At 47.2% G+C, this 26,196-nt stretch overlaps 2 protein-coding genes across 3 annotated transcripts in view; one reads left to right on the top strand and one right to left on the bottom strand.

Moving 5' to 3' along the window:
• Positions 1-3,972: 3,972 nt before the first annotated feature.
• LOC141580439 (uncharacterized) lies at positions 3,973-8,821 on the bottom strand. The gene is made up of 2 exons (XM_074381531.1): positions 8,565-8,821; positions 3,973-8,437 (listed from the first exon to the last, which is right to left on the bottom strand). The coding sequence occupies exons 1-2, from the start codon at positions 8,819-8,821 to the stop codon at positions 7,687-7,689; spliced, it is 1,008 nt and encodes a 335-aa protein (XP_074237632.1). The 3' UTR covers positions 3,973-7,686.
• ARID1A (AT-rich interaction domain 1A) overlaps positions 8,405-26,196 on the top strand; it is an 88,328-nt gene continuing 70,536 nt past the window's right edge. For both annotated transcript variants that reach the window (XM_039473550.2, XM_039473551.2), the window contains exon 1: positions 8,405-9,965. In XM_039473550.2, the coding sequence (XP_039329484.1) occupies positions 8,820-9,965 (1,146 nt within the window). In that variant the 5' untranslated portion in view covers positions 8,405-8,819. The remainder of the gene's footprint in view (positions 9,966-26,196) is intronic.

The following is a 26,196-nucleotide window of genomic DNA, read 5'->3' on the forward strand; positions in this document are numbered from 1 at the left end:
CCAACCTGATTAACACGGAGAAACCCCATCTCTACTAAAAATACAAAATTAACCGGGCATCGTGGCGGGCTCTTGTAATCCCAGCTACCCGGGAGGCTGAGGCAGGAGAATTGCTTGAACCCGGGAGGCAGAGGTTGTGGTGAGCCAAGATCGTGCCATTGCATTCCAGCCTGGGCAACAAGAGCAAAACTCCATCTCAAAAACAAAAAACAAAAAACAAAAAACAAAAAACAAAACAAAACAAAAAAAACACCCCCGAAGTAAAAATCTTAAACAAAATAGAAAACAAACCTCCTTTATTATCCAGGTTCCCTGCATATTTTTAGTTGCTTAGAAAATGTTTATCCTGTTGTTCCTGTTAAATATTTCTCATATTTTGGCATCACACACAAAAATATGTTGCCAGAGGTTTGTGTATATGTGTGCACATATGTGTGGTAGAGGTGAAGGGGAGACTTGGTCTAATACCACGGTGTGCAATGGTGAAGAACTTACTAAATTAATTAATCTTCACATTAGCAGATCACTGAGAATATGAATCACTCACAGGCAGTCAAAAGGTGTTGTCAGTGAATGACAATGGCACAGCATGACTGCTCCTGTTTGATACAGTATTTAGGTCTAGCACTACTGCTATTGCAGCGGTTTCCTATGAATTTTATTATGGAATTTCAGAAATTTCTACCGCTGCCTGGGTACAGTGGGTCATGTCTGTAATCCCAGCACTTTGGGAGGCCAAGTTGGGAGAATCACTTGAGCCCAGGAATTCAGACCAGCCTGGGCAACATGGCGAAACCCTGTTTCTATGAAAAAATTTTTAAAAATTTGCTGGGCATGGTGGCGTATGCCTGTAGTCCCAGCTGCTAGAGAGGTTTAGGCGGGAAAACCACCTGAGTCCAGGGAGGTCGAGGCTGCAGTAAGCCATGGTTGCGCCACTGCACTCCAGCCTGGGCAGCAGAGTGAGACACTGTGTCAATAAATAAATAAATAGACAAATAAAAATTCTACTGTCAAATAGTAGCTAAATGTAATTTTTTTTCCAAAACGGAGTCTTGCTCTGGGGTACAGTGGCACAATCTTTGCTTACTGCAACTTCTGCCTCCCAGGTTCGTGGAATTCTCCTGCCTCAGCCTCCCAAGTAGCTGGAACTATAGGTGCCCACCACCACGTCCGGCTAATTTTTGTATTTTTAATAGAGGCGATGCTTCACCATGTTGACTAAGCTGGTCTCGAACTCCTGACCTCAGGTGATCTGCCCACCTTGGCCTCTCAAAGTGCTGGGATTACAGGCATGAGCCACAGTGCCCAGTGCTAAATGTAATTTCTATAGCATTAATAAGTATTCCAGGAGGTAGTTAAATCAAGGAACAAGGTACTTAATAAAGTTTTAAAATATGGCTTTGGAATGGTTATTATTAGCAATAGTCATACTGTTAATTTCTAGTTGAAAGAATAACAGGCTCACAAAAATTTCTAAGCCTTAGGAGAAGACCAATTTTGGTGGAAATTGGGTCAGAAAAACATGTGTAACTCAAGGATTGCTTAAGATAAACAGATGCATAGGGTAAAGCTGCTTTATCATGAAAGGTGAGTAGGCTAGAGACTGTGTGGTCTTGGTCTACAGCTCTTGGTTAAGCTTATAAAATGGTTTTTGTTGACCCTCTCTACAATTAGCGATAAATTGTACTAATAATGATGGACTCCTAAAAACCCTCAGTAGCCAATCAGGTTGCAAACTTCCTTCACCTTGAAGCTTTTTCTTAGAGAATATTTTCTTTCTGAAGGCTATGTGGTACCTCCACTCTCCTATGATTCCATCTTGGAAATGCTGGCTACTACTTCATAAAGAACTGGAGGGTAGGTGTGATGGGGTCAACTGGAATCCCTCTTTTCTAAACACTTTGGACTTCCAACTTTATCTGGGCTAAAGGGGCCAAAAACTTTGGTTTTCTGTTCGACAGAGTATCTATATTTGAGCAATTAGGAGGAAGATACTTAAATGAGCTTTTCGGTTTTGTTCTGAAGTAGAAAGGAACGAGTAAAAATGTGTAATCTGCATCCTGCTCTTGGTGTTTGGGGCAAAAATAGTACCTAGTGTTGCATAGCACTGTGTGCTCTTGAGTGTAGTTTGTGGATGAGTTCTTTTAATGAACATACATTGTGGCAGAGAGGTGTGTGTATTTCTGTGCTGTTTTTATTTATTTTTATTTTTGGAGTCGGAGTCTCACGCTATCACCCAGCCTAGAGTGCAGTGGTGCAATTTCAACTCTGCAACCTCCGCCTCCAAGTTCAAATGATTTTCTCCTTTCTCAGCCTCCTTAGTAGTTGGGATTACAGGCACCTGCCACCATGCCCAGTTAATTTTTATTTTTTAGTAGAGATGGGGTTTCAGTGTGTTGGCCAGGCTGATCTCGAACTCCTGACCTCAAGTGATCTGCCCGCCTCGGCCTCCCGTGTTGTTTTGTGTTGCTGTTGTTGTTGTTTTTGAGACGGAGTCTCACTCTTGTTGCTCAGGCTGGAGTGCAATGGCATGGTCTTGGCTCATCACAACACAACCTCCACCTCCCAGGTCCAAGCTGCCTCAGCCTCCTGAGTAGTGCGATTACAGACATGTGCCAGCATGCCAGGTTAATTTTTATATTTTTAGTAGAGACAGAGTTTCTCTATGTTGGTCAGGGTGGTCTTGAACTCCTAACCTCAGGTGATCCGCCCACCTTGGCCTCCCAAAGTGCTGGGATTATAGGGGATTACAGGCATGAGCCACTGCCCAGCCTCATGCTGTTTTTAAATGACTTGTTGGATAGGCTTGATGAACTGTGCTGGATTATTTCCTCCGCTGTCTCCTGTTCTCTCCCTCCCACAACAAGACTGGAAGAGCAACAGCACACTTCTATATAGGTCTCTAGTAGTCTGGTTGGAGGGGTAGGCCAATAAGAACCAACCTGCTGGTCCATACCTCCAACCCCTCTGGTGACTACTGAATCCAGTTTCAATATTGTTAAATTTCAGGGAAGAAAGTGATAATGTGGAAAAGTGCCAAAACTCAGTCTAATTTTTCCTGGCAGCTTTCCCTTGGTGTCATTGGTAAGTTCTGCATTTCACTGGAGTGAGTGCCACACTGCTACTATGACTATAATAGTCATTCTCATGCCTGACTTTTTTGTTTGGTCCATTTTATCTTTGGGAATAGGCATTTTTTGTGGGTACAGGTGGGTTTAAACCCTATTAAAGCTGGTCAGAATGTTTTTCATTAGGAGCCACTCAATTCCCGTCTTATATCTAATAGATCTCTTTGGATTTTCTTTGATTCTTATACAAAAACAACCCAGTAACATCATGCTAGAAGATTCTCTTGAGGTGGCTGTGTTGCAGAGAACAGACAGCACATTTGCTTTTTTAGCCACCTATCCTATTTCATAGGACGGCATGCCTGCCTCCCTCCATTTTGTCTGTGCTTACACTGTTTTTCCTTCTCTTTCCAACACTTTGACAGAACTTGTGTTGGAACAAAAGACTCCATTCCAGATCCATTCCAGAGTTGCCGTGAGAAACTTACCCACTGACTCTTTTTCCTAACTCAGTAAAATGGCAGTGTAAGAAAGCTTTATGCAGGCAAGGGCTGAAAGAAATCTCCACCTAGAATAGAGTGTTTGATTTTTCCTTCTGATTTTCTTGTCAACTCTCAAAAACTTTCCTTATAATCATTTTATATGTGTGAAATTTTCCTAGGTTGGTTTTAAAGAAGAAACAAAACAAAAGCAGCTACATTGGTTTAATATGGGAAGTCAAAGATAACAGACTTTTCCTGTTCCTGGGCAATAGCCTTCTGTGTTAAGATTGGTGACCTTACCTTTCCTTGGTAATATTATTGGTGCTTAGCCTTCCAGATCTAAAAACAGCTTAGTGCAGTAAGTACCAAGTACAAAATTGTTAAGTTTCTCTTTTGATTGACTATGAAGTGGCTATCAAGTTTCTTTAAGCAGGTTTTTCATACAGTATTTTTTGTATCAGTTGGTGAATACAAATCTTCAATGAGATCAGCAGAAATAAGAAATCCAAATTTCTGATCTGTCCAGTGGTTTTATAAAACCCCAGTCCTGTTTTTTGTTTTTGTTTTGTTTTAACGTTATTATTGGTAGTTTAACTCAGTCTTTTCCACAAAAATAAGCTCACTGGTCAACAAGCTCACCAGTGAGATTGGTGAGTGAGGCTGTACTTAGGAAAATATGAAAGCCTTGGTACATTTTCCTCATATTAGACTGGCCCTGGGTATTACGTTTTGTTTGAAACCTGCCACAAGCCAGACCAGTCTGGCCTTTTACTTAGCTTATTTTTTATTTTAGTTTTGGGGGATGTGGTGGTGAGAGTAATTCTTATTTTATATTGGGACAAAATAAGCTGGTTAACTTATGCCTGAGGCCCTTTTTTTCACAGCTGCTTTGGGGAAAAAAAAGTCTCATTCAGAAATTAACATTTCTCAAAATGTGTTCCTTATTATTCTGAAATATAAATGCCCCCAAATTGCTTAAGAGTTTGAGATGAGTGGGAAAAGGATCTAAGAAAAGCATTTATTGTGTGCCCAGCAAATCTGAGTCCTCCAGGTTTGCTCCTTTGGGATTCTAGGTTCTTGGCAGGCACAGTTTTACCGCGAAGAGCTATTGAATGCCATTCGAGTTCAATCCATTTTTCTCAGTCTAGATCCAGTTCGTATTTTACAGCTCCCGTCTGGGAGCCGGTAACTTAATGAATTGCCTTGACTCTTGCTTCAATCCACTTTCCTCGCTTAATATGCAGCCCAAAGTTTTGCAGCTCGCTGTCAGATGGTAGTGCTAGACTTTCACACCGATCCCAAAGCCTCCACTGGGGCTGTTTCTTAACACGGAGTTAAAAACTTTAAGAAACAGACAGCTCCAGACGGAAATCCACGCCAGGCTTTGAACTCTGCTTCTGGCTTCCGTCAACTGACACAGTTGCCCTTTTGCTCAAACTCGCAGCTCCAGTTCGCACTCGAGAGAGCTCTGCTGGGTGTCTGCTGCTGTGCCACGGCGGGAACGTGTGGGGGCAACAACCTGGCACTCCAACGATTCTCCACGCCTTTAGTTAGAAACCTAAGCAAACCCTCATTAGGGTCCCTGGGCTTGCATTTCTCCCACAAGGATTGGGTGGAGGAAGGAGCCGAGTCTGATGTTCTGTTTGTTTGTTGAGTTTTGCATTTCAGACATTTAGGGGAAACAAATTGCGAGAGAGGAAGGGTTGTCTTCCCTGCATACGTTTCCCTCTCCTAGCAAACCCTCCAGGCCTCAGTTCCACATTTTGCAGTTGACTGTGTGGATTTTAATAGGTTGTTCCCTTATCCTCGGGCCCAATCCATGCACACTGTGCAGCCGGATAAAATGGGAGCACATCCTCTGCCATTTTCAGCCGGTTTGTCCTGGCAGCCCTCCCCCACTTCCTTGGCTGCTCTGCCGCTGGAGTTAATGCGTCCAGAAACTCCGCCTGATCCTCCAGGCCGTAGCTCCAGTCCGCGTTTGCTAAGTGCCATACAGTCGGGGACGGCGATAAGAACTCTCCTGTGAGGGAGAGCTAGCGAGACTTTAGTCCGGTTTCCATGTCAACGATTCAGTCCATATTTGCCATGAGGCTGCTGGCCGTGGCGCTTTCGCGAGGGTAGCGCTGTCCTAGTCCTAGTTCTCCAGTCTGCGCCGGGATTCCTGAGCTGCCTGGGTGTGGGGTTAAAAGGCAGGGGGCCGTGGGGGAGAAAAACTCCACTGAAGGGAGAATCCCCCAGCCCCTAGCCGGGGTCTTGCTGCTCGGGCCAGCCACGTGCCCAGCTCCTCCCCTCCCCCCCTTTCCCGTTGCCACTGCCCCTAGGGAGAGCTGATGGGCCAGTTTCTAAAAAAGTTCCCTCAACCCAACAATCCCTGGGATTGTGGTGTGGGGCTCTAAAGGTAGAAGTGGAAGAGAACCCTAGTGAATTTAAAAAAAAAAAAAAAAGGGAGAAACCCCACATTATCGCCTCCAACCCAGGTGGATAGATTTTTGTGCACTTTACCTTATTGCTAGAGAAAAATGGTGACTGTTTTCAAAACAGCGTGTCCACGTGTAGGGAGAGATTTTTGGCGCTTTCCATATTTCACAGCCATGGAAGAAAGGGGATGAGGGCTTTCTTTGGAGACAAATCCATTCTAGCTTCCAGATTTTCACTGGGCTCCAGGTTTCCCATTACACCCCAGCTCTGAGGAAAATGGCAGGATAATTGCATGTAAAAAATTTCTCATTTGTGTGCAGGACTCAGGACTGTTTGCCAGCTCAGAGGCAGTTGATTAAATAGCCAAGCTCTACGAGGCAGCCTATAATTTGGTTTCTAGGACCTAATGCACTAGGGAGAGTTGTTGCCCCTGAGGACTGTGAGTGAAAAGAGGGCACTGGCCCATACCAGTCAGTCGGCTCTTCTTGGTAGGCTGGTTTGGTTCTTGGCTAGAGGCCGGGGGAGTTCAATAAAGCTGTGGGATTTTTTTTTTTTTTTTAAAATCTCACCATTCTTAGATTAACAGGAAGGTTTTGCCTTTTTGGTGTAGGATGCACTGTTTCTTGCGGGGAGAAATGACTTCAGGCTTTGGAATTATTCGTAGTGACCAGGGACATGGCCAGCACTCCGGGGTCCTGCATCATCTGTTCTAAGGTAATGTTTCTGTGGCAGTGAAGTCTCCCTTTACAAATGTGAGGGGGAAAAGAGATCCTGGTGTCTAGGAACACAGGCCTGGGCCTTTCCCAATGCAGACTTGGATCTGGTGCGAAGCTGGAATCCCCTCTAGCTTTCGTAGCCTGTCAAGTCAGAACATTCCAAGTCAGCCTGAGGAAGAAAAGGCTGCTGCTGGGATCTGGTGGGGGCTGTATATCAGGACAACACTGGAGCTTTCTGTGTATGCCTTGATCTGTTCAGATAAACCTGGCCTTATACCCAACTCCAGCTCAATCGGGGTCTCTTAGAATGTAATGGTAAACTTTAAACAATCTTTCCACTACAGGATTGAAAACAAATCTGAGAAGCATCCATTTTCTAAGTGACTTCTTGGCCTGTGCCTGTTCTTTAAGGAGAAAATGGTTTCCATTTTGTGCATCTCTCTTCTGGTAATTGTTTGAACACTCAGGTTCCTGCAGTCCCTGGAGCCTCTTCTGTGGGTTTTCAGTCTTACAAGGTACTGTCTTTGGAGACTAGGGCTACTGGTCACTGTGGGCTAAGTTATCTTAAGAGAGTGAGAACAGGGTTTGGGTTCTCCTGCTGGATGACTCTTCTGTGCCCCTAAAACAGCTTCAGTGGCCTCCATTTTAAGTCAGAGGTGAGATGATCAGTTTTGACTTCAAATCCATTTTGATATTCTGGTATCACTGCTGAATGTGCTCACAATTTTTTTTTTCTTTAAGGCAAGTAGATCGAAGGCAGCTTTGGTGACTCCGCTTCTTTTAAAGTCACCCTCCTCTACCCTCTGACTTTAAGTGACAGGGAGTTCCCTCCCCTCTCTTCCAATTCTGTGAAATGGGGATAATCCGGACCTCATGCCCACAGAGCCTTGTGAGGACCGGTTAATGAGGGCAGGCGAGTGGGAAACGAATCATCCAAACAATGATCAGTCATTCCTTTGGGCTTGCAAAAGGGGTCAAAGCAGGGCTCACTCAGCTGGGTCTTTAGCGGGGTCCGTAGAAGGCTTTGAAGAGGAAAAGCGCTGTAGAGGTGCTAAGCAGCAGCCGACGGACCGGGCCGGCTGCCAGGGGGTCAGGGCTGGGACGAGGCGGCCGCGGTCTCGGGCTCTGGCCAATTTTGCAGCCGCGGGTAAAGTTCACGCTGCCCGCTCCCCTCGGTACGGCCGGTAGGGGACAGATCAGGATAGGGACGCCGGGAGGGAGGCGGCGCAGGCTCCAGAGAGGCGCGGGCTCCGGGCCGGGTTTTCTCCGAAGCCTTCGGCGGCGGCGCTGCCTAGCGAAAGCGGCTGAGGGCCTGCCGCCGCCGCGGCTCGTTCTCTCCCCTCCTCCTTTGTGAGGGGAAGGGAGCGAGTCCGCTCCACGGCCTGCACCCGCTCCGCTCTCCACTCCGGGTTTGCCAGGCGGCCGCGACGGCGCTGGGTAAAATGGCAGTGCTGAGCCTCGTGTCGGAGTGAGGGGGACTCGGAGGAGAGTGGGGCGCTCTAGCCGCTCAGTCCGGCCGACCGCTTGCTCGCTTGCCCGCTGCCGCGCAGCAGCCTCGGCCCGAGCCGCGGCTGGCGAGGGGAGGCTGGACGCCCGGCCCGGCCCGCGTTCCGATTCTGGCTCTCGGCGCCCCGGCTGCTGCCGCGCGCCCTCCAGCCCGCCCGTCCCGGGTCCCCCTCCCCCCGCTCCCTCCCTCCGTCCCTCCCCGCCCCCTCCCCCTCGCCTCCCTCCCTCCCTCCCTCCCTCCTCCTTTCTCCGGCAGCAGAAAGCGGAGAGTCACAGCGGGGCCAGGCCCTGGGGAGCGGAGCCTCCACCGCCCCCCTCATTCCCAGGCAAGGGCTTGGGGGGAATGAGCCGGGAGAGCCGGGTCCCGAGCCTACAGAGCCGGGAGCAGCTGAGCCGCCGGCGCCTCGGCCGCCGCCGCCGCCTCCTCCTCCTCCGCCGCCGCCAGCCCGGAGCCTGAGCCGGCGGGGCGGGGGGGAGAGGAGCGAGCGCAGCGCAGCAGCGGAGCCCCGCGAGGCCCGCCCGGGCGGGTGGGGAGGGCAGCCCGGGGGACTCGGCCCCGGGGCGGGGTGGGAGGGGGGGAGAAGACGAAGACAAGGCCGGGTCTCTCCGGGGACGAGACAGCGGGGATCATGGCCGCGCAGGTCGCCCCCGCCGCCGCCAGCAGCCTGGGCAACCCGCCGCCGCCGCCGCCGCCCTCGGAGCTGAAGAAAGCCGACCAGCAGCAGCGGGAGGAGGCGGGGGGCGAGGCGGCGGCGGCGGCAGCGGCGGAGCGCGGGGAAATGAAGGCAGCCGCCGGGCAGGAAAGCGAGGGTCCCGCCGTGGGGCCGCCGCAGCCGCTGGGAAAGGAGCTGCAGGACGGGGCCGAGAGCAATGGGGGTGGCGGCGGCGGCGGAGCCGGCAGCGGCGGCGGGCCCGGTGCGGAGCCGGACCTGAAGAACTCGAACGGGAACGCGGGCCCTAGGCCCGCCCTGAACAATAACCTCACGGAGCCGCCCGGCGGCGGCGGTGGCGGCAGCAGCGATGGGGTGGGGGCGCCTCCTCACTCAGCCGCGGCCGCCTTGCCGCCCCCAGCCTACGGCTTCGGGCAACCCTACGGCCGGAGCCCGTCTGCCGTCGCCGCCGCCGCGGCCGCCGTCTTCCACCAACAACATGGCGGACAACAAAGCCCTGGCCTGGCAGCGCTGCAGAGCGGCGGCGGCGGGGGCCTGGAGCCCTACGCGGGGCCCCAGCAGAACTCGCACGACCACGGCTTCCCCAACCACCAGTACAACTCCTACTACCCCAACCGCAGCGCCTACCCCCCGCCCGCCCCGGCCTACGCGCTGAGCTCCCCGAGAGGTGGCACTCCGGGCTCCGGCGCGGCGGCGGCGGCTGCCGGCTCCAAGCCGCCTCCCTCCTCCAGCGCCTCCGCCTCCTCGTCGTCTTCGTCCTTCGCTCAGCAGCGCTTCGGGGCCATGGGGGGAGGCGGCCCCTCCGCGGCCGGCGGGGGAACCCCTCAGCCCACCGCCACCCCCACACTCAACCAACTGCTCACGTCGCCCAGCTCGGCCCGGGGCTACCAGGGCTACCCCGGGGGCGACTACGGCGGCGGGCCCCAGGACGGGGGCGCTGGCAAGGGCCCGGCGGACATGGCCTCGCAGTGCTGGGGGGCTGCGGCGGCGGCAGCGGCGGCGGCGGCAGCCGCTTCGGGAGGGGCCCAACAAAGGAGCCACCACGCGCCCATGAGCCCCGGGAGCAGTGGCGGCGCGGGGCAGCCGCTCACCCGGACCCCTCAGGTACACAGCTGAGTGGGGAGGGGGTTGGGGCGAACGTGGTCCTGGGGGTGGGTGGCGGCTGCGGTGAGCGGGCCACAGCCTTGGGCTCCCCTCAGTCCCGGGCCCCCGCTGCTGGGGAGCTGCCATTGTCTGGCTCTTCTCTCTTAAAATGGCTGCCTGTCTGCCTTCCTCTCCTTCCCTCCTTTAGTCTTTGTGTCGGGCTTTCCCAGAAATGTCTGCTACTCTTTTTCCTTTCCCCTGGTCCTTTTGAACTCCAGGGGTCGTCATGGGGATGCGGGGCAGTGTGTGCGGGGAAGGGCCTGGCCGGGGGTGAGGGGGTGCTGGGGGCTCAGGTTAGAAGTGTAGGCAGTGGTAGGAGCCCAGGAGTTGAGTGAATGTTTTTCTTTGCTCACCTGCCGCTCCTCTCCGTCTCCCGGCCTTCCTCTGGGCCGCACCCCGCATCTGTGCTTTCAAGGAGGGCCCCTAGAGCTCGGGGGGACCTCGAGGGAGGGCAGGGGACTGCTTGGGAGCTGCTAGAGGCCGGCTGCGGTTCACCTAGGGCAGCCCGGGCCATCTCCTGTCTAGGCTCCGCCGGCCCAGTGGCCTGGGCTTCTCCCTGGAAGTGCTGGTAAACAGCTGAGTGATTGGAGTAGTAAGTGCAGATTGCTTTGGTTTGGGATTTGAATTATGGAGGTAAAATCCTTCTGTCAAAGCCAGGAGACAGTTGGTCTTAGGTTGACATCCTATCTGTGATCTGATTGGCTCCCCATCTCCTGCTCTTGGCCATTTATAATTGCCTCTGATGTAATGGTACAACAATCCTGATGAGCTCATAAACTTTTACACTCTGCTTTTCTGCCAGTGATAACCCAAACCATCGCTGTCACTATCTGCCTTTTATTCCAGAGCTGAAATTGGCTGTGACCTTGAGGAGGGAGGTTTAAGTAGCAATACTGTATCAGCAGGAGCAGAGTCTCAGACAGCCTGCCCTTGTTACATTGTGCCCGAAACAAAAGAGGAGGCAGTGGCATTTTGCATGTACCTTGGATTTATTTTGCTTGTTATGTTTTATGCAGCCTGAAATGGATTCTGTGTTGTCAGAACAGTAGCTGAGTTTTTTCTCTACAATGGGTTTGCTGTTTGTTTTGGTTTTGTGACTTTCCTGGTGGTATAAATGACTTCTTTGATGGCTCTGAAGATGCATTTGTCTTGAGTAATTTTGACACTGTTTGCTTTGCAGAATTGAAATGATTTTACTGGGCTTTTTATTGAGTGGCAAATGTGGGATCTTTATGGGGGGGAGAAAACAGTTTTTTGGGGTGTGTGTGTGTGTGTGCGCGCGTGTGTTTTAAGAACTGGGAGCTTTCTGAGGAATTTCATATTAGGTTCAAGCCTTACGTTTTAAGGAAGGCTAGCTAGCCTCATTCTTTGTTTACATGTTGAATCTTGTTAACACTTTCTTTTGTTAATTGAACTTTGGGATAGTGGTTTAATTTAAAGGGAAGCTAGTGTCTTTCATGATCTTGAGGGACTTTGTCCTAAAGGCTTGGTTTGGTGAAATTGTGTTTTCCTGGAATAACAGTAAGTCTAGTTTTCTGTTTTGTCATCAGTCATTTTAGAGCTTTGAAATAGAGATTGGCAGTTTATTCCTTTGCATTTTAATGTATGTTCCACTTTTCTTTTTTGTCTTCCAAGATATAAAGATACGACCTAGAATGACACTTAATATTTGCTTAGAAATTGTGACTTCTAGGTACCTTTTTATACTATTCTAGTTTTATTTTATTGTTTTTCTGCCATCTTCATCATACTCTGTTAGCAGTGCTTTTGGTCAGGGATATTGAGTATTCTGTAGAATGATATGTTTTCAAAGAGGGGAAAAGCTCCATCTCCTCCTGAACCCTTCGAACTTTTGTGCTAGGAGGACATTTTTTTAATTCACTTATTAGCTGTATTCCCAGCCCATCCTAGAACTACTTTCCTACTCTAACACTGAGCTGGGCATTTTGAAATTAGCCTTGTTCGATGGTGGACTTGGAACTTTTTGCCTTGATTCTACATCTTCCATGATGTTCTGCATCAGGGCAAGAAATAGGGAAATGTTACATTATTTTTCTAGTGTTTCGAGGAAAAATTTTGTCTTAAAAGAGAGCATCCTCTAGTCTCTGGGTCGTTCTATGGTCTGTACCTCTTCCCCGCGTTCCCCCTGTTTTCTCTGGTTTTGGCTGAAATTTTTACCTTCAAAACTATTAGAGTAAGTCATTTAGGGTAAGTCAAGTTTCATTTAAAAGCAAAATTAATTTGAATTCTGCTGGTTTGGGAATATTTAGTCAAAGTTTTTAAAGAAAAAGCCAACTTTTTTGGTGTGATGATTTCTGTTTTTCAGTCATTAAATTGTGGAACACTTTCTCTGTAGATGATAGGAAAATAGATACAGTCCCTGTTTGGAAGGCTGTCTGTGCTGCCTTTGGATGAATTTTCTAATCTATTTTATCATCAGTAGACCCACACAACATAGATTCCTATTTAACTTCAGTTCAGTTGCCAACTCACAGAGACCCAGGGAATGTACTGATGAGCATTCACTTGTGTAAGAGACAGTGCAGCTTCCAGTTTTGTGGACTGCTTCAGGGTGTGTGGTAGTAGTCTAGGTGAGGGTTGTAGGTTCAGACTTTGTTCTTAATTCCTCTTTGCCACTTGAGGATAAAACTCTTTTCAGACCATGATGTTCTAAATATTCTTAAATTAAAAAGGCATGCTCTGCTCCCATCTTTCCCTGGCCCAGTCTTAGATTCAGAAAATTTTTTTGCAGAGACTGTGTGTGGTGGCTCATGCCTGTAATCCCAGCACTTTGGGAGGCTGAGGCAGGCGGATCACGAGGTCAGGAGATCGAGACCATCCTGGCTAACACGGTGAAACCTTGTCTTTACTAACAATGCAAAAAATTAGTTTGGCATGGTGGTTTGCGCCTATAGTTCCAGCTACTCAGGAGGCTGAGGCAGGAGAATCACTGGAACCTGGGAGGCTGAGGTTGCTGGGAGGCTGAGGTTGCTGTGAGCTGAGATTGTGCCACTGCACTCCAGCCTGGGCAACAGAGCAAGACTCCGTCTCAAAAAAAAAAAAAAAAACAAACTTGGCAGAGACTTAATTAATACAGCAGCTAAGGTTGTTAACGTTTTCATTTGACTCTGCCCTTATGAAATAAAGATTAGGTATGTGTGTGTATTGTGGCTATGTCTTTATCACAGGAGCTGGGAAGATCCCAGCAAACAAACTTTTCCTTTATCCCTTTTCTTAAGTAGTGTATCTCAAGGTGTTGAATTCCATTACTGATGAAATAGTTTAGGTTACTTACACACATGAACTTGATTTAAGGCTTTTTATTGGGACACTTTTTCGCAGTAATACATAGAGAGTAGTACCAGTTTACCAAGGTAAAAAAATGAAATACAGTAAATAGTCCAGGATAAAGTTGGATTTGATTGTAGAAGTTTGGTTGTTAGTTTCTGCTATGGAAATATCAAATGATATTTCTGACTCCTGGGAAACAGATACAGGAATCCTGGATTTATTATGGGAATGCCTACTGGCAGAAATTCTAGGCTGGCTGAAATACAGGACTCTTGGAGCTCTCTCAAGTAGGAGGGACCAGGAAAACCACACTGAGATGGCACTTTAGTTGTAGGGGTTTCATGTTTCTCTACTGTTCATGAGAGAACTGGGGTGATGAGGATTGAGATGGTGGTGTGAGAACCAAGAAAGCAGCCAGGACCAAGTTTGGCTTCTTGTGTTTTGGGCCCTGTGAGGACTTTTTAGGTCTCTTTCTTTGTGTGTGACATGGGTAACCATGACAAGCAGCACCTGCTGAAACAGGATGTCTTGGATTGCATTAAACATTCATAAGTTGCATTGACTCCTGTAGGGTGTAATGTCTACAATAGGCCTTTTGCAAAGAGGTTAGTGAACTTTTTAAAAATGTAGGAATAAGCTAACAAAGTAATGGGGAGGGCCCTTTCCTATTCCCACCCCTCAAAAGGTTGTATTGATTGGCTTCAACTCTCAAAATTCTAGAAGCAACTGAAGCTTGTAAGTATGGTAAAAATGTATTGGGATATTCAAATGTATTGGGACCAAGTTGTTCTTTTCTGCCAGTGAGCCTTTAGATTGGTCATTATCATTACTGATGCACCCTTGAGTTGTGTGTTGCATTAGTGGTAAAGAGCACAGGACTCACACAGGAGGGAGGAGGAGGCTTAGGTTCCACATACCGCTCCAGATTAAGCCATGTGACACTGGGCAGGTCGTTTGCTTTCTCTATTTTTCATTTTCTCCTCATCAGTCTGCATGGTCTTCTCACTCTCTGATACTACACATTTGTGCTTCCATAGCTGGCTTGTTTTGAGGGCAGCTTTCTGTACATATAGCAGGGGTCTTGAGACCATCTTTCTTCCACTGGCCTGCAGGAACTCAAAGCTGTTTTCTCTTGAGTATTCACAGGAACAGGCTTTGAACAGTTGGGTGCCATGGTGGTCTGTGGACCTTTACAGAAAAAGCTCTACCATACTGTTGCCTTGAAACTGTTCATCTGTTTGTCATTAGTCATTCCACCTGGCTGGTGGTTTTAAAACACTAAATAGTCATTGGGAAGTTAGGCAGACTTCATTAAAACAAGACTTGAAAAATAGTTGCTTCAGGATCCCCAGGAGGCTTTTGCACTTGGGTTGGGGTGAGGAATGGATATTCATAAGTTCAGTGTTAATATTCTACTTCTTTTGGGGAGGGGTAGGGAGAGAGGGAGCATTAAGCTCTCCAGACTCCTGGTGTTTGGGCAGGTCTAGGTCTGGTTTGGGCAGTTGGTTGTAATCTGAGTGCCTGGACTTGCCCTGTAAGTTTTGCTGAGAGAGAAGCAAAAGTTCCCGAGACTGGAAGAGGAAAAGCTGTGTTTCAGGGTCAATTTCATAGGTGCATTTGTTGTTTCTTATAGCTATGGTTTTAAAAACTACACGGTGTGATTTGCACATGGTCCTGGAAATGTTATTCTTTCTCTTCTCCAGCACACCTGAATTTCCATTCTTTCTCTTCCTGGCTTAGTAGTTTGGAAGTGTAAATTTAGGCATATTAGAGGAAGGCAGCTTCCCTTTATAAAGGAGGGGAAAAGGTAGAGGGAATGGTGTTGGATAATTCTCTGCTTGATACAGTATCTTCTTCATCTCTGAAGGAACCAAATGTTTCAGAGCTTTGTGTAAATACTTGCTGAGCTGTCAATATGTACCCAGGAGGATTCTGTAGTAAGATGTAAACGGTTCTATAGAATGTTTGACAGGCAAATTAATAAACAGTTTTCAAGCAAAGGTAATGCTAGCCTCCTCATGTGGTGGAGTAAAATAATACTGGGGAAAAAGATTAGGAGATAGAAAAGGGGTAGTGCTGGGGGAGGGCAGTGAATGTGGAGGTAAGAAGTGATCTAAAAAAAAAAAAAAAAAATTGAAATGGAAAGATGCTGCCCTGGCAGTGAAACCTCTGTGGCCCTGGGTCCGTGCTAAGTTCAGGGCATGTGGTATTCTGTTAAAAGTCAATTGCAAGGCCGGGCACGGTGGCTCAAGCCTGTAATCCCAGCACTTTGGGAGGCCGAGTCGGGTGGATCACGAGGTCAAGAGATCGAGACCATCCTGGTCAACATGGTGAAACCCCGTCTCTACTAAAAATACAGAAAATTAGCTGGGCATCGTGGCTCGTGCCTGTAATCCCAGCTACTCAGGAGGCTGAGGCAGGAGAATTGCCTGAACCCAGGAGGCGGAGGTTGCGGTGAGCCAAGATCGCGCCATTGCACTCCAGCCTGGGTAAGAGCGAAACTCCGTCTCAAAAAAAAAAAAAAAAAAAAAGTCAATTGCAGTTCCATAGTGAAAATAGAAGTTTGGAAAGACGATCCTAAGTGTCAAGAGTAAGGTAAGTATTGCCCCAAAAGCTTGGCTTATGAGATTTTGAGGTTTAAAGGATAGCTTGGTGAGGTTTTTTGTTTTGTTTTGTTTTGTTTTTGCTTGGGTTTGTATTTCTGGATTATTAGAAAGGAGAAAAAAGATACTGCAGTTTGAGTGTCATCTTCATCCTCGGTCTTGCTATTGTATTTGGGATTGTAAGCCTGCTACCCAAGGGCCTGGGTTTATTTATACAGTTATTACTGGACTTATGTGCATCACTTATGATAAAGTTAATATACCTCTACCCCCTATTCCTGGGTCAGTACAAAGTCCCAACGTTTGGGGACTCATTAAATCTTATTTGAAGGATTATGTGAGTAGATACAGTCTTTGTTTTTGAAATTACCATTTTAGGATTAAAAACATATCTGGGTTTCTTCAGTGACGCATTCTTTTTATGGAAGAAGAAGAATAATCTATGAATATTTTAGCTGTCTGCCTGTGATACTCTGCTTGGTATCCTTGTGGGATGACCAGATTTGCCTTCTCAAATCTCTTTTTAAACTTGACTCTCACACTAGTTTTCTTTCTTTCTTTCTTTCTTTTTTTTTTGAGATGGAGTCTTGCTCTATTGGCAAGCTAGAGTGCAGTGGCGCAATCTCGGCTCACTGCAACCTCTGCCTCCCTGGTTCAAGGGATTCTTCCACCTCAGCCTCCGGAGTAGCTGGGACTACATGCACATTCCACCATGCCTGGCTAAGTTTTGTATTCTTAGTAGAGACAGGGTTTCACCATGTTGGGCAGGATGGTCTCAATCTCTTGACCTCGTGATCCACCCGCCTTGGCCTCCCAAAGTGCTGGGATTATAGGCGTGAGCCACTGCTCCTGGCACAGTTTTCTTTATAAGAAGTGTTTTTTCAGACCAGAGTCCTGGAAGTGCCCTTTTGACTTAGTGTTTATATAGCAGCAGGGAATATGAATGTAATTATGGCTCTGACCATGATTTTTAAGTTCAGCTAACTTACTACCAAAGACTATCAGCTTGTTTTAAAACAAAATACAAAGACTTGGATTGACACTGATAGCTTGCTTAATATTGCATAGTCCTTTCCCAGTATGCTGGTGGTGAGGGTATTAGAACTTCAGACATACTGCTAAGAGCATTGTTTCAAAGTCAGAGAGATCTGGAAATTCCAATGGGGGTGGGAAATAGTCCTATGTAATCATACCAGTTAGGTAATAGGAAGATATTTAGAAGGTAGAAGCAATATCTCCTTCAGAAGAATTTTGTTTTCTTGGGAAAGCATGCTTATGTGCACATATCTGGAAAACTTGCAAGCAAGGTTTTATAAATGCATATAGACCACACTAAATATGTGAGCTGCAGGAATTAGAGAAAAAGGTTTAATCAGTTTGGCAGGGTTAACCTGGGACAGCTTTTCAGAGGTTTTTTTTGTGAAGCTAAACGTTCAAGAAAGTTAAAATACTAATTTGGCTTCTTTTTTTTTTTTTTTTTTTTTTTTGAGGCGGAGTTTCGCTCTCGTTACCCAGGCTGGAGTGCAATGGCGCGATCTCGGCTCACCGCAACCTCCGCCTCCTGGGTTCAGGCAATTCTCCTGCCTCAGCCTCCTGAGTAGCTGGGATTACAGGCACGCGCCACCATGCCCAGCTAATTTTTTGTATTTTTCGTAGAGACAGGGTTTCACCATGTTGACCAGGATGGTCTCGATCTCTTGACCTCGTGATCCACCCACCTCAGCCTCCCAAAGTGCTGGGATTACAGGCGTGAGCCACCGCGCCCGGCCGGCTTCTTTTTTTTTTGAGACAGATTTTTGCTCTTAACACGCAGGCTGGAGTGTAGTGACGCCATCTCAGCTCACTGCAACCTCCGCCTCCCATGTTCAGGAGATTCTCCTGCCTCAGCCTCCCAAGTAGCTGGGATTATAGGTGCCCACCACCATGCCCAGCTAATTTAATTTTTGTATTTTTAGTAGGGACAGGGTTTTGCCATGTTGGGCAGGCTAGTCTCGAACTCCTGACCTTGTGATCTGCCCACCTTGGCTTCCCAAAGTTCTGGGATTGCAGGTGTAAGCCACTGCATCTGGCCTAATTTGCCTTTTCATAATACCACTCTCTTTAAGTTCTATGAACTTAATAGAATCCACATTGCACATCCATCTCCAGACCGGTAGTTGTCTCAGTGTTCCAGTGACTTTGAGAATTTGGACTCCCTGAAAAAGAGTGGTTCCAGGGTCTTAGTGGTTCCTGTGGTTAGGTAGAGCCTTTGGTACAGACTGCTAAGTTCTTGGCTAGTTTAGGGGCACTTTTCTAGTAAATGTGGGTTTGGAAGGTCACGTTACCTTCAGAGTTGTGTGCCCTGGACAGCTCTGTAGTAATGGTGGTTCAACTTTGTTCGTAAGTCTGTACTTTTTCTTTCTTGGCAGAGTTAGTGGACCTTTCTTTCTTTCTTTTTTTTTTTTTTTTTTGAGACGGAGTTTTGCTCTTGTTACCCAGGCTGGAGTGCAATGGCACGATCTCGGCTCACCACAACCTCCGCCTCCTGGGTTCAAGCAATTCTCCTGCCTCAGCCTCCCGAGTAGTGGGGACTACAGGCGCGCGCCACCATGCCCAGCTAATTTTTGTATTTTTAGTAGAGACGGGGTTTCACCATGTTGACCAGGATGGTCTCGATTTCTTGACCTCGTGATCCACCCTCCTCGGCCTCCCAAAGTGCTGGGATTATAGGCGTGAGCCACTGCACCCGGCCTGGACCTTTCTTAAAACAAGAGCCATGAAGTTACATACTGGGACTCCTAGGCTACTATTTCTGAAGAACTGGGAGCTGTGCTCAAGCCAAGTTGCTTGTGTTAGACTTTATGTTGAGATTGAAGGGTTAGGTAAGCCTGCACATACACTGTTTGCCCATCTATTCATAGAAATGGCCTTTAATACTGGTTTTGGCCAGGCATGGTAGCTCACACCTGTAGTCCCAGCACTTTGGGAGGCTAAGTTGGGAGGATCGCTGGAGCCCAGGACCAGCCCAGGCTATTAACGTGGGAATGCCTATCTGTACAAGACACAAAAATTGCTGGATGTGGTGGTATGCACCTGTAGTCCCAGCTTACTCAGAAGGCCACTTGAGCCCAGGAGGTTGAGGCTTTAGTGAGCCGTGATTGTACCAGTGCATTCCAGCCTGGGCAATGTAGCGAAGACCCTGTCTCAAAAAAAAAAAAAAAAAAAGTATTGTTTTTTTATTAGATTTCTATGGCCAAGCGGCTTACAAATGCTTAACCCTTGTGGAACCTCTGGAATATAGTGATTTTGGTTTCTCTGGGTTCTCTTAACCTGCTGGTCCACGTATGGTTGGGCATAGGCCCTTCACTTGTCAAGTACCATCAGTGGATGCTTAATTGCTGAAGATGTGTGGATTGTTCAGTGCCAGGCCACTATAATGCTTCTACCTGGAGAAGGATGGGTTACACTGCTCCAGTACAGAAGTACTGAGGTGTGGTTTTTTTGTTTTTTGTTTTTTGTTTTTTTTTTCCCAGAAGGAGTCTTGCTCTTAACTGCCCAGGCTGGAGTGCAATGGCATGATCGTGGCTCACTGCAACCTCCGCCTACTGGATTCAAGTGATTCTCTTGCCTCAGCCTTCCCAAATAGCTAGTAGCTAGGATTACAGGCATGCGCTGCCATGCCTGGCTAATTTTGTATTTTTAGTAGAGACAGAGTTTTTCCATGTTGGTAAGGGTGGTCTTGAACTTCCAACCTCAGGTGATCCGCCTGCCTCAGCCTCCAAAGTGCTGGGATTACAGGCATGAACCACTACACTTGGCCTTTTTTTTTTTTGAGGCGGAGTCTCACTCTGTCACCCAGGCTAAAAGTACAATGGTACCATCTTGGCTCACTGCATCCTCCACCTTCCAGGTGCAAGTGATTCTCCTGCTTCAACCTCCCAAGTAGCTGGGATTACAGGATCCCACCACCATGCCCAGCTAATTTTTGTGTTTTTAGTAGAGATGGGGTTTCACCATGTTGGCCAGGCTGGTCTTGAACTCCTGACCTGAGGTGATCACCCACCTCAGCCTTCCAAAGTGCTGAGATTATAGGCATGAGCCACCATGCCTGGTCTTTTTTTTTTTTTTTTTTTTAAAGTATGTGACCTGTTGAAAGTACTAGAGTCCTGACTAAACACTCTAGTTTAGAAATATTGCTTCCGGCCGGGCGCGGTGGCTCAAGCCTGTAATCCCAGCACTTTGGGAGGCCAAGGCGGGTGGATCACGAGGTCAAGAGATCGAGACCATCCTGGTCAACATGGTGAAACCCCGTCTCTACTAAAAGTACAAAAAATTAGCTGGGCATGGTGGCGTGTGCCTATAATCCCAGCTACTCAGGAGACCGAGGCAGGAGAATTGCCTGAACCCAGGAGGCGGAAGTTATGGTGAGCCAAGATCGCGCCATTGCACTCCAGCCTGGGTAACAAGAGCGAAACTCTGTCTCAAAAAAAAAAAGAAAAAAAAAAGAAATATTGCTTCCAACTTCTTTTTTAACTTGCCATTTTGGCATTTTGCAAAAGTGGGTTTTCAGTTACTCAGAATTGGGCACCATAGTTCATCTGCTATGGATAACGGGTATTTAGGGGCTTGAGATGAACTTTTTGATCGATCCCAGGTTTTAGAGAAATCCAAGTTAGGGTGAATATTGACTTAACAGACTTGAGTATTCTTTCTGAAATTGCCCCTCCTCTCCATTTAAATGGATGAAATTAGTTTTTTACTGAACGTGAAGGGACGTCTGAATGAACTTCCACTTGTTTTTGTTAGTCACTTGTGCATGGCTGGAATACTGTCTTGGGACAAATTGAGCCTTTATTTCTCAGTGGCTTCTATATTTTCTAAGGGTGGACTGGAATGGGAAGAAGTCTAATGCCAAGAATGCATTCCAACATGCTGCAGAGTAGGAAATGTGATCCCTAAAATGTTGACTTAGTGTTGGTTATGGTACATACTAGAAATCACCCAGTAATCCAGGACAGATTTTTGTCACCCTCCGGGAAGTGACGTTGATATTAAATACTAAGGGGCTTTGGGTACTGAGCTAAGTGCTCTGCAGGCCCAGAGCATTGCTTGAATTGCTACCCATATGAAGAGGAAATGTGCCATGTGCCTTTTTTTCTCTCTCTTTTGCATTTGAGCTTCCTTATGTCTTTGTTGCTTTTATGTTCCCAAGTCTGCAAAGTTAGATATTAGACTTCCTCCTCCCTTGGCACTGGCACATTCATGATTTTCCATGGCTCAACACCAGCAGCCAAGATTCTTGTATGCTTTTCTCTCTTAAACTTGTTCGTTTTCAGCTTGCTTGTTTATAGGCTTCTCTGTTAAAAGGAATCCTTCTTTCCCCTTAAGATCTAGCACCAGGGGAGTTTGGGATTTGGTGTGATATCAGTCATTTAAAAGCTCACTTGCTGTGTGCTTGGTGTTTTTATTTTGCCTTATGTTTCCTTGAGGTCACAACGTGCTTGTCTGCTTGTCGGGCTTGGGTGAGTTTGGGCCCAGCTGTTTACTCTCAACTGCCGTGTACTTTGACTTTAAGAAGAGTGTGAGTTCAGCCACGTGGTAGAGGATTAAAGGCTACATAGTGCTGGGTGCTTCCTTTGGAGGAAACAGATACATCTTTGGGCTCTTGTTGCCCAGTGATTTCTCATGTCTGGGGTAGACATTATTGCTTTCTATTGTCCTTAGAGGACAGGGCAGAAGTGCTGGGAATTAGTTTATTACTGTGTCTTCTCTGGCAAATATGTATGTCTTTTTCCTTGCCCTTTGGACAACATTCTGTTCTGGTTCTAAGGTGTTGGAGTTCACAGGTTGATCTAGTATTATGTGAAACTCTTGGTAATTTAGGTTTGGATAACCTTTTAGTCTCCATATTTCTTTTTTTTTCCTTTTGTTTTCTTTCTTATTTTTATTTTTATTTATTTTTATTTTTTATTTTATTTTTTTTTTTGAGACGGAGTTTCACTCTTGTTACCCAGGCTGGAGTGCAATGGCGCGATCTTGGCTCACCGCAACCTCCGCCTCCTGGGCTCAGGCAATTCTCCTGCCTCAGCCTCCTAAGTAGCTGGGATTACAGGCATGCACCACCACGCCCAGCTAGTTTTTTGTATTTTTAGTAGAGACGGGGTTTCACCATGTTGACCAGGATGGTCTCGATCTTTCGACCTCGTGATCCACCTGCCTCGGCCTCCCAAAGTGCTGGGATTACAGGCTTGAGCCACCGCGCCCAGCCTTTATTTTTATTTTTTAAGACGGGGTTTCACCATGTTGGTCAGGCTGGTCTTGAACTCCCGACCTCAGGTGATCCTCCCACCTTGGCCTCCAAAGTGCTTGGATTATAGGCATGAGCCACTATGCCTGGCCTCCTTTTGTTTTCTTTTTTAGCTAACTTGAACACTATTCCAAAGAGGTAGTCTCCAGATTTCTAACATTTTGCTTGTTTAGGAATTTAAGCTGCTTTGGAGTACCATATTACAAAGCCTTTGGGGAATAATTCTATAGGTAGTTTATCTGTACCTGGGTCACAGATCCACACCAGGATCCTGACTTTCTTTCTTTCTTTTTTTTTTTTTTTTGAGACAAGAGTCTCACTCTGTCACCTGGGCTGGAGTGCAGTGGCACTGTTTCAGCTCACTGCAACCTCCACCTCCTACGTTCGAGAGACTCTCCTGCCTTGGCCTCCCGAGTAGGTGCCCACCACCATGCCTAGCTAATTTTTGTATTTTTAGTAGAGACAGGATTTCTCTTGGCCAGGCTGGTCTCAAACTCCTGACCTTATGATCCACCCACCTCAGCCTCCCAAAGTGCTGAGATTACAGGCGTGAGCCACCGCACCTGGCCTAATTTTTGCGTTTTCAGTAGAGATGGGGTTTCACCATGTTGGCCAGCCTGGTCTCGAACTCCTGACCTCAGGGTAATCTGCCCACTTTGGCCTCCCCAAGTGCTGGGATTACAGGTATGAGCCACTGCAACTGGCGAGGATCCTGACTTTCAAATGATGGTCATCATGTATTTGAGCACTTCCTATGTGCTAAGCACTATGTTTGGTCATTTTGATGAATTTCCTAATTTAATCTTCAAAACTGTATAGGAGGTGGGTTCTATTATTAACCTTCCTACTTTACGAATGAGGAAGCAGAATAAGACAAGAAATTTGACCTAGTTAAATAGTTGGTAAAACGTAGAGTTGGGTCTCTCTGACAAGGTAGACAAGGTTTGTCTGACTCTTCAAAGGTATTATACTCTAAAATACTGATTTTACTTCTCCAAAATAAATTACTTTGGCACCAGGATTGCTTAGGATATTATTTTTGCAATAGCCTAGAACTCCTTTTTTGTTTTTGAGATGGGAATCTTGCTCTGTTGGCCAAGCTGGAGTGCAATGGCATGGTTTTGGCTCACTGCAACCTCTGCATCCCGGGTTCAAGTGATTCTCCTGCCTCAGCCTCCCAAGTTGCTGGGATTACAGGCACCTGCCACCAAGCCCTGGTAATTTTTGTATTTTTAGTAGAGATGGGGTTTCACCATGCTGGCCAGGCTGATCTCGAACTCCTGACCTCGTGATCCACCTGCCTTGGCCTCCCAAAGTGCTGGGATTACAGATGTGAGCCACCGTGCCTGCCAAAGCGCCTCGCCAGCCTGGAACTCTTAAATGGGGGGTGAAAGACTGAGAAGCCTTTAGTTACAATTTGACATTGTGCCTAGAGCTCTCTCCTTCCATCCCTTTGATTCAGGGTTTTATTGTTTTGGATTTCTGATGAATGGCCATGGCACTTGGTTTATAGCTACCTTGTGATTCCAGTGGTGAGAACTGGCAGCATTTGGTCCTTGGGTCCCCTCCTTCTCAAAGGATCTTTGGGGTTGGGAGTGAGATTCAGGGTCTAAGATAGAGTTCTTTCCTTTGATCTGAGTGAAAGTGACTTGAATTATAAAAATATGTGCAGAGTGATACTACTTTTCCAGAAACATGGAGCACTTGCTGAAGAGACAGGGATTATTGTCTTAATTTGCCACTTGGGGGAAATGAACACATAAAGTTTAGTGCCATGTACAAAGTTTCATAGCAGAGTCATCTCTAAAACCTAGGTTTAAAGTTTCCTTAGGTCAGTATGACTTTAGGCAAGTCACTGGACTTCTCTGAATCTATATTCTCAACTATATAATGAGGAAAAATATCTACCTTGAAGCTATAGTAAATATTAGATAAGTGAAAGTACTATTCGTTTATCAAATACAATTCTAACATGACTCCTGATTGGTCAATCCCACAACTCTCTCTCCTACTCTGCAACAGTCCTTTTCAGAAGCAAGCCTCCAGGATAGTTGACAACACTACTCCCACCTCCTTCCTGTGCATCCGCCAATCTATCTCATATTCTCCTCCCTTGTACCCAGCACCCCTGGAATGCTACCACCCTGCTCCAGGCGGGAGGCCAGAAAGATGACACAGGAAGATTGCAGTGCTACCATGGAAGTTCTCGACACTTCCCCGCCCCCAAAACAGGACCGCAGGTCCCGACTGGGCCCTACTTCTCGTTTCAGGGGAGATAGAATTGAGTAGTTAAAGCCAGTATTGGTCTTTACCAAATTCAAATTAGCTACATCTGAGTTATTGTAATGCTGTTTTGTTTTTTTGAGAGGGAGTCTTGCTTTGTTGCCCAGGCTGGAGTACAGTGGCGCAATATTGGCTCACTGCAGCCTCTGCCTCCTGGGTTCCAGCAGTTCTCCTGCCTCAGCCTCCTGAGTAGCTGGGATTACAGGTGCATGCCACCACACCTGGCTAGTTTTTGTATTTTCAGTAGAGACAGGGTTTCTCCATGTTGGCCAGCCTGGTCTCGAACTCCTGAATTCGGGTGATCTGCCTGCCTCAGCCTCCCAAAGTGCTGGGATTATAGGTGTGACTCACGGTGCCCAGCCTGTAATGCTTTTTTTTTTTTAATTAAAATACCTTTTGAGGCAGGCTCTTGTTGTGTTTCCCAGACTGGAGTGCAGCAGCTATCCACAGGCACAATCACATCCCATTCTCAAACTCCTGGCCTCAAGCAATCTTCTTTCCTCAGCCTCCCAAGTAGCTGGGCTGCAATCACATGTCGCTGACCAGCTATCAGTGCTTTAAAACAGACTCACACGGCCAGGCGTGGTGGCTCATGCCTGTAATCCCTGCACTTTGGGAGGCCAAGGCGGGTGAATCATGAGGTCAGGAGTTGGAGACATGGTAACCCCGTGTTGGCCAGACTGGTCTCAAACTCCTGACCTCAAACCTTTCGCCCACCTTAGCCTCCCGAAGTGTTGGGATTACAGATGTGAGCTAGTGCCCCTGTCTCTTGCTCTTATAAGGGCCTATGTGCATCATGGGGGCACACCCTCATGACTTAATCTAACCCTAATTACCTCCCAAAGGCCCAACCTCCTGTTAATAATACCATACCATTGGAGGTTAGTGCTTCAACATACTAATTTCGGGGGTACATAAACATTCAGCCTGTAATGGGAGAAGAAAGAAAATACTTTTGAGATGGAGTTTTACTATGCAATGATGATAAATTCTAGTCACAAAACATGTCTGCTTGTTTATTAGGACTTGGGGGCTCCCTGCCTTCCATTTCTCCTTCTCTTAGTTCTTTGACTAAGATGGCATGAAGATAATATGGACCTGTGGTCCTGGGATTTTAATGAAGGTGGGGAAGGTGTTTTAAGATCTCGACTGGCAGGGCACGGTGGCTCATGCCTGTAATCCCAGCACTTTGGGATGCTGAGGTGGACAGATTTCTTTAGCCCAGGAGTTAAGACCAGCCTGAGTAACATGGCAAAACCCTGTCTCTACAAAAACAAAAAAATTAGCCAGGCATGATGGCACGAGACTGTAGTCCCAGCTACTTCAGGGGCTGAGAGGGGAGGATCACTTGAGCCAGGAAGGTTGAGGCTGCAGTGAGCCATGATGGCACCACTGAACTCTACCCTAGGTGACGCAGCAAGACCCTGTCTCAAAAAAAAAAAAAAATTTTTTTTTGACTGTGGTGGTCTTCCAATACAACCAATACAGTATACATTCCCAAGAAAGTGATTCTTGAAAATGCCACTTAAGGCCAGGCACGGTGGCTCACACCTGTAATCCCAGCACTTTGGGAGACTGAGGCAGGCAGATCACCTGAGGTCGGGAGTTTGAAGCCAGCCTGACCAACATGGAGAAACCCCATCTCAATTAAGAAAAAAATAAAAAAGGAATTGCCGCTTAAAGGTCAGTGTTGTAGTACTAGTTAAATGCCATAATGTCCCTTCTGCCT

The sequence above is a fragment of the Saimiri boliviensis genome, chromosome 11, assembly GCF_048565385.1.
Source record: "Saimiri boliviensis isolate mSaiBol1 chromosome 11, mSaiBol1.pri, whole genome shotgun sequence".
In the NCBI taxonomy this organism is placed as follows: domain Eukaryota; kingdom Metazoa; phylum Chordata; class Mammalia; order Primates; family Cebidae; genus Saimiri; species Saimiri boliviensis.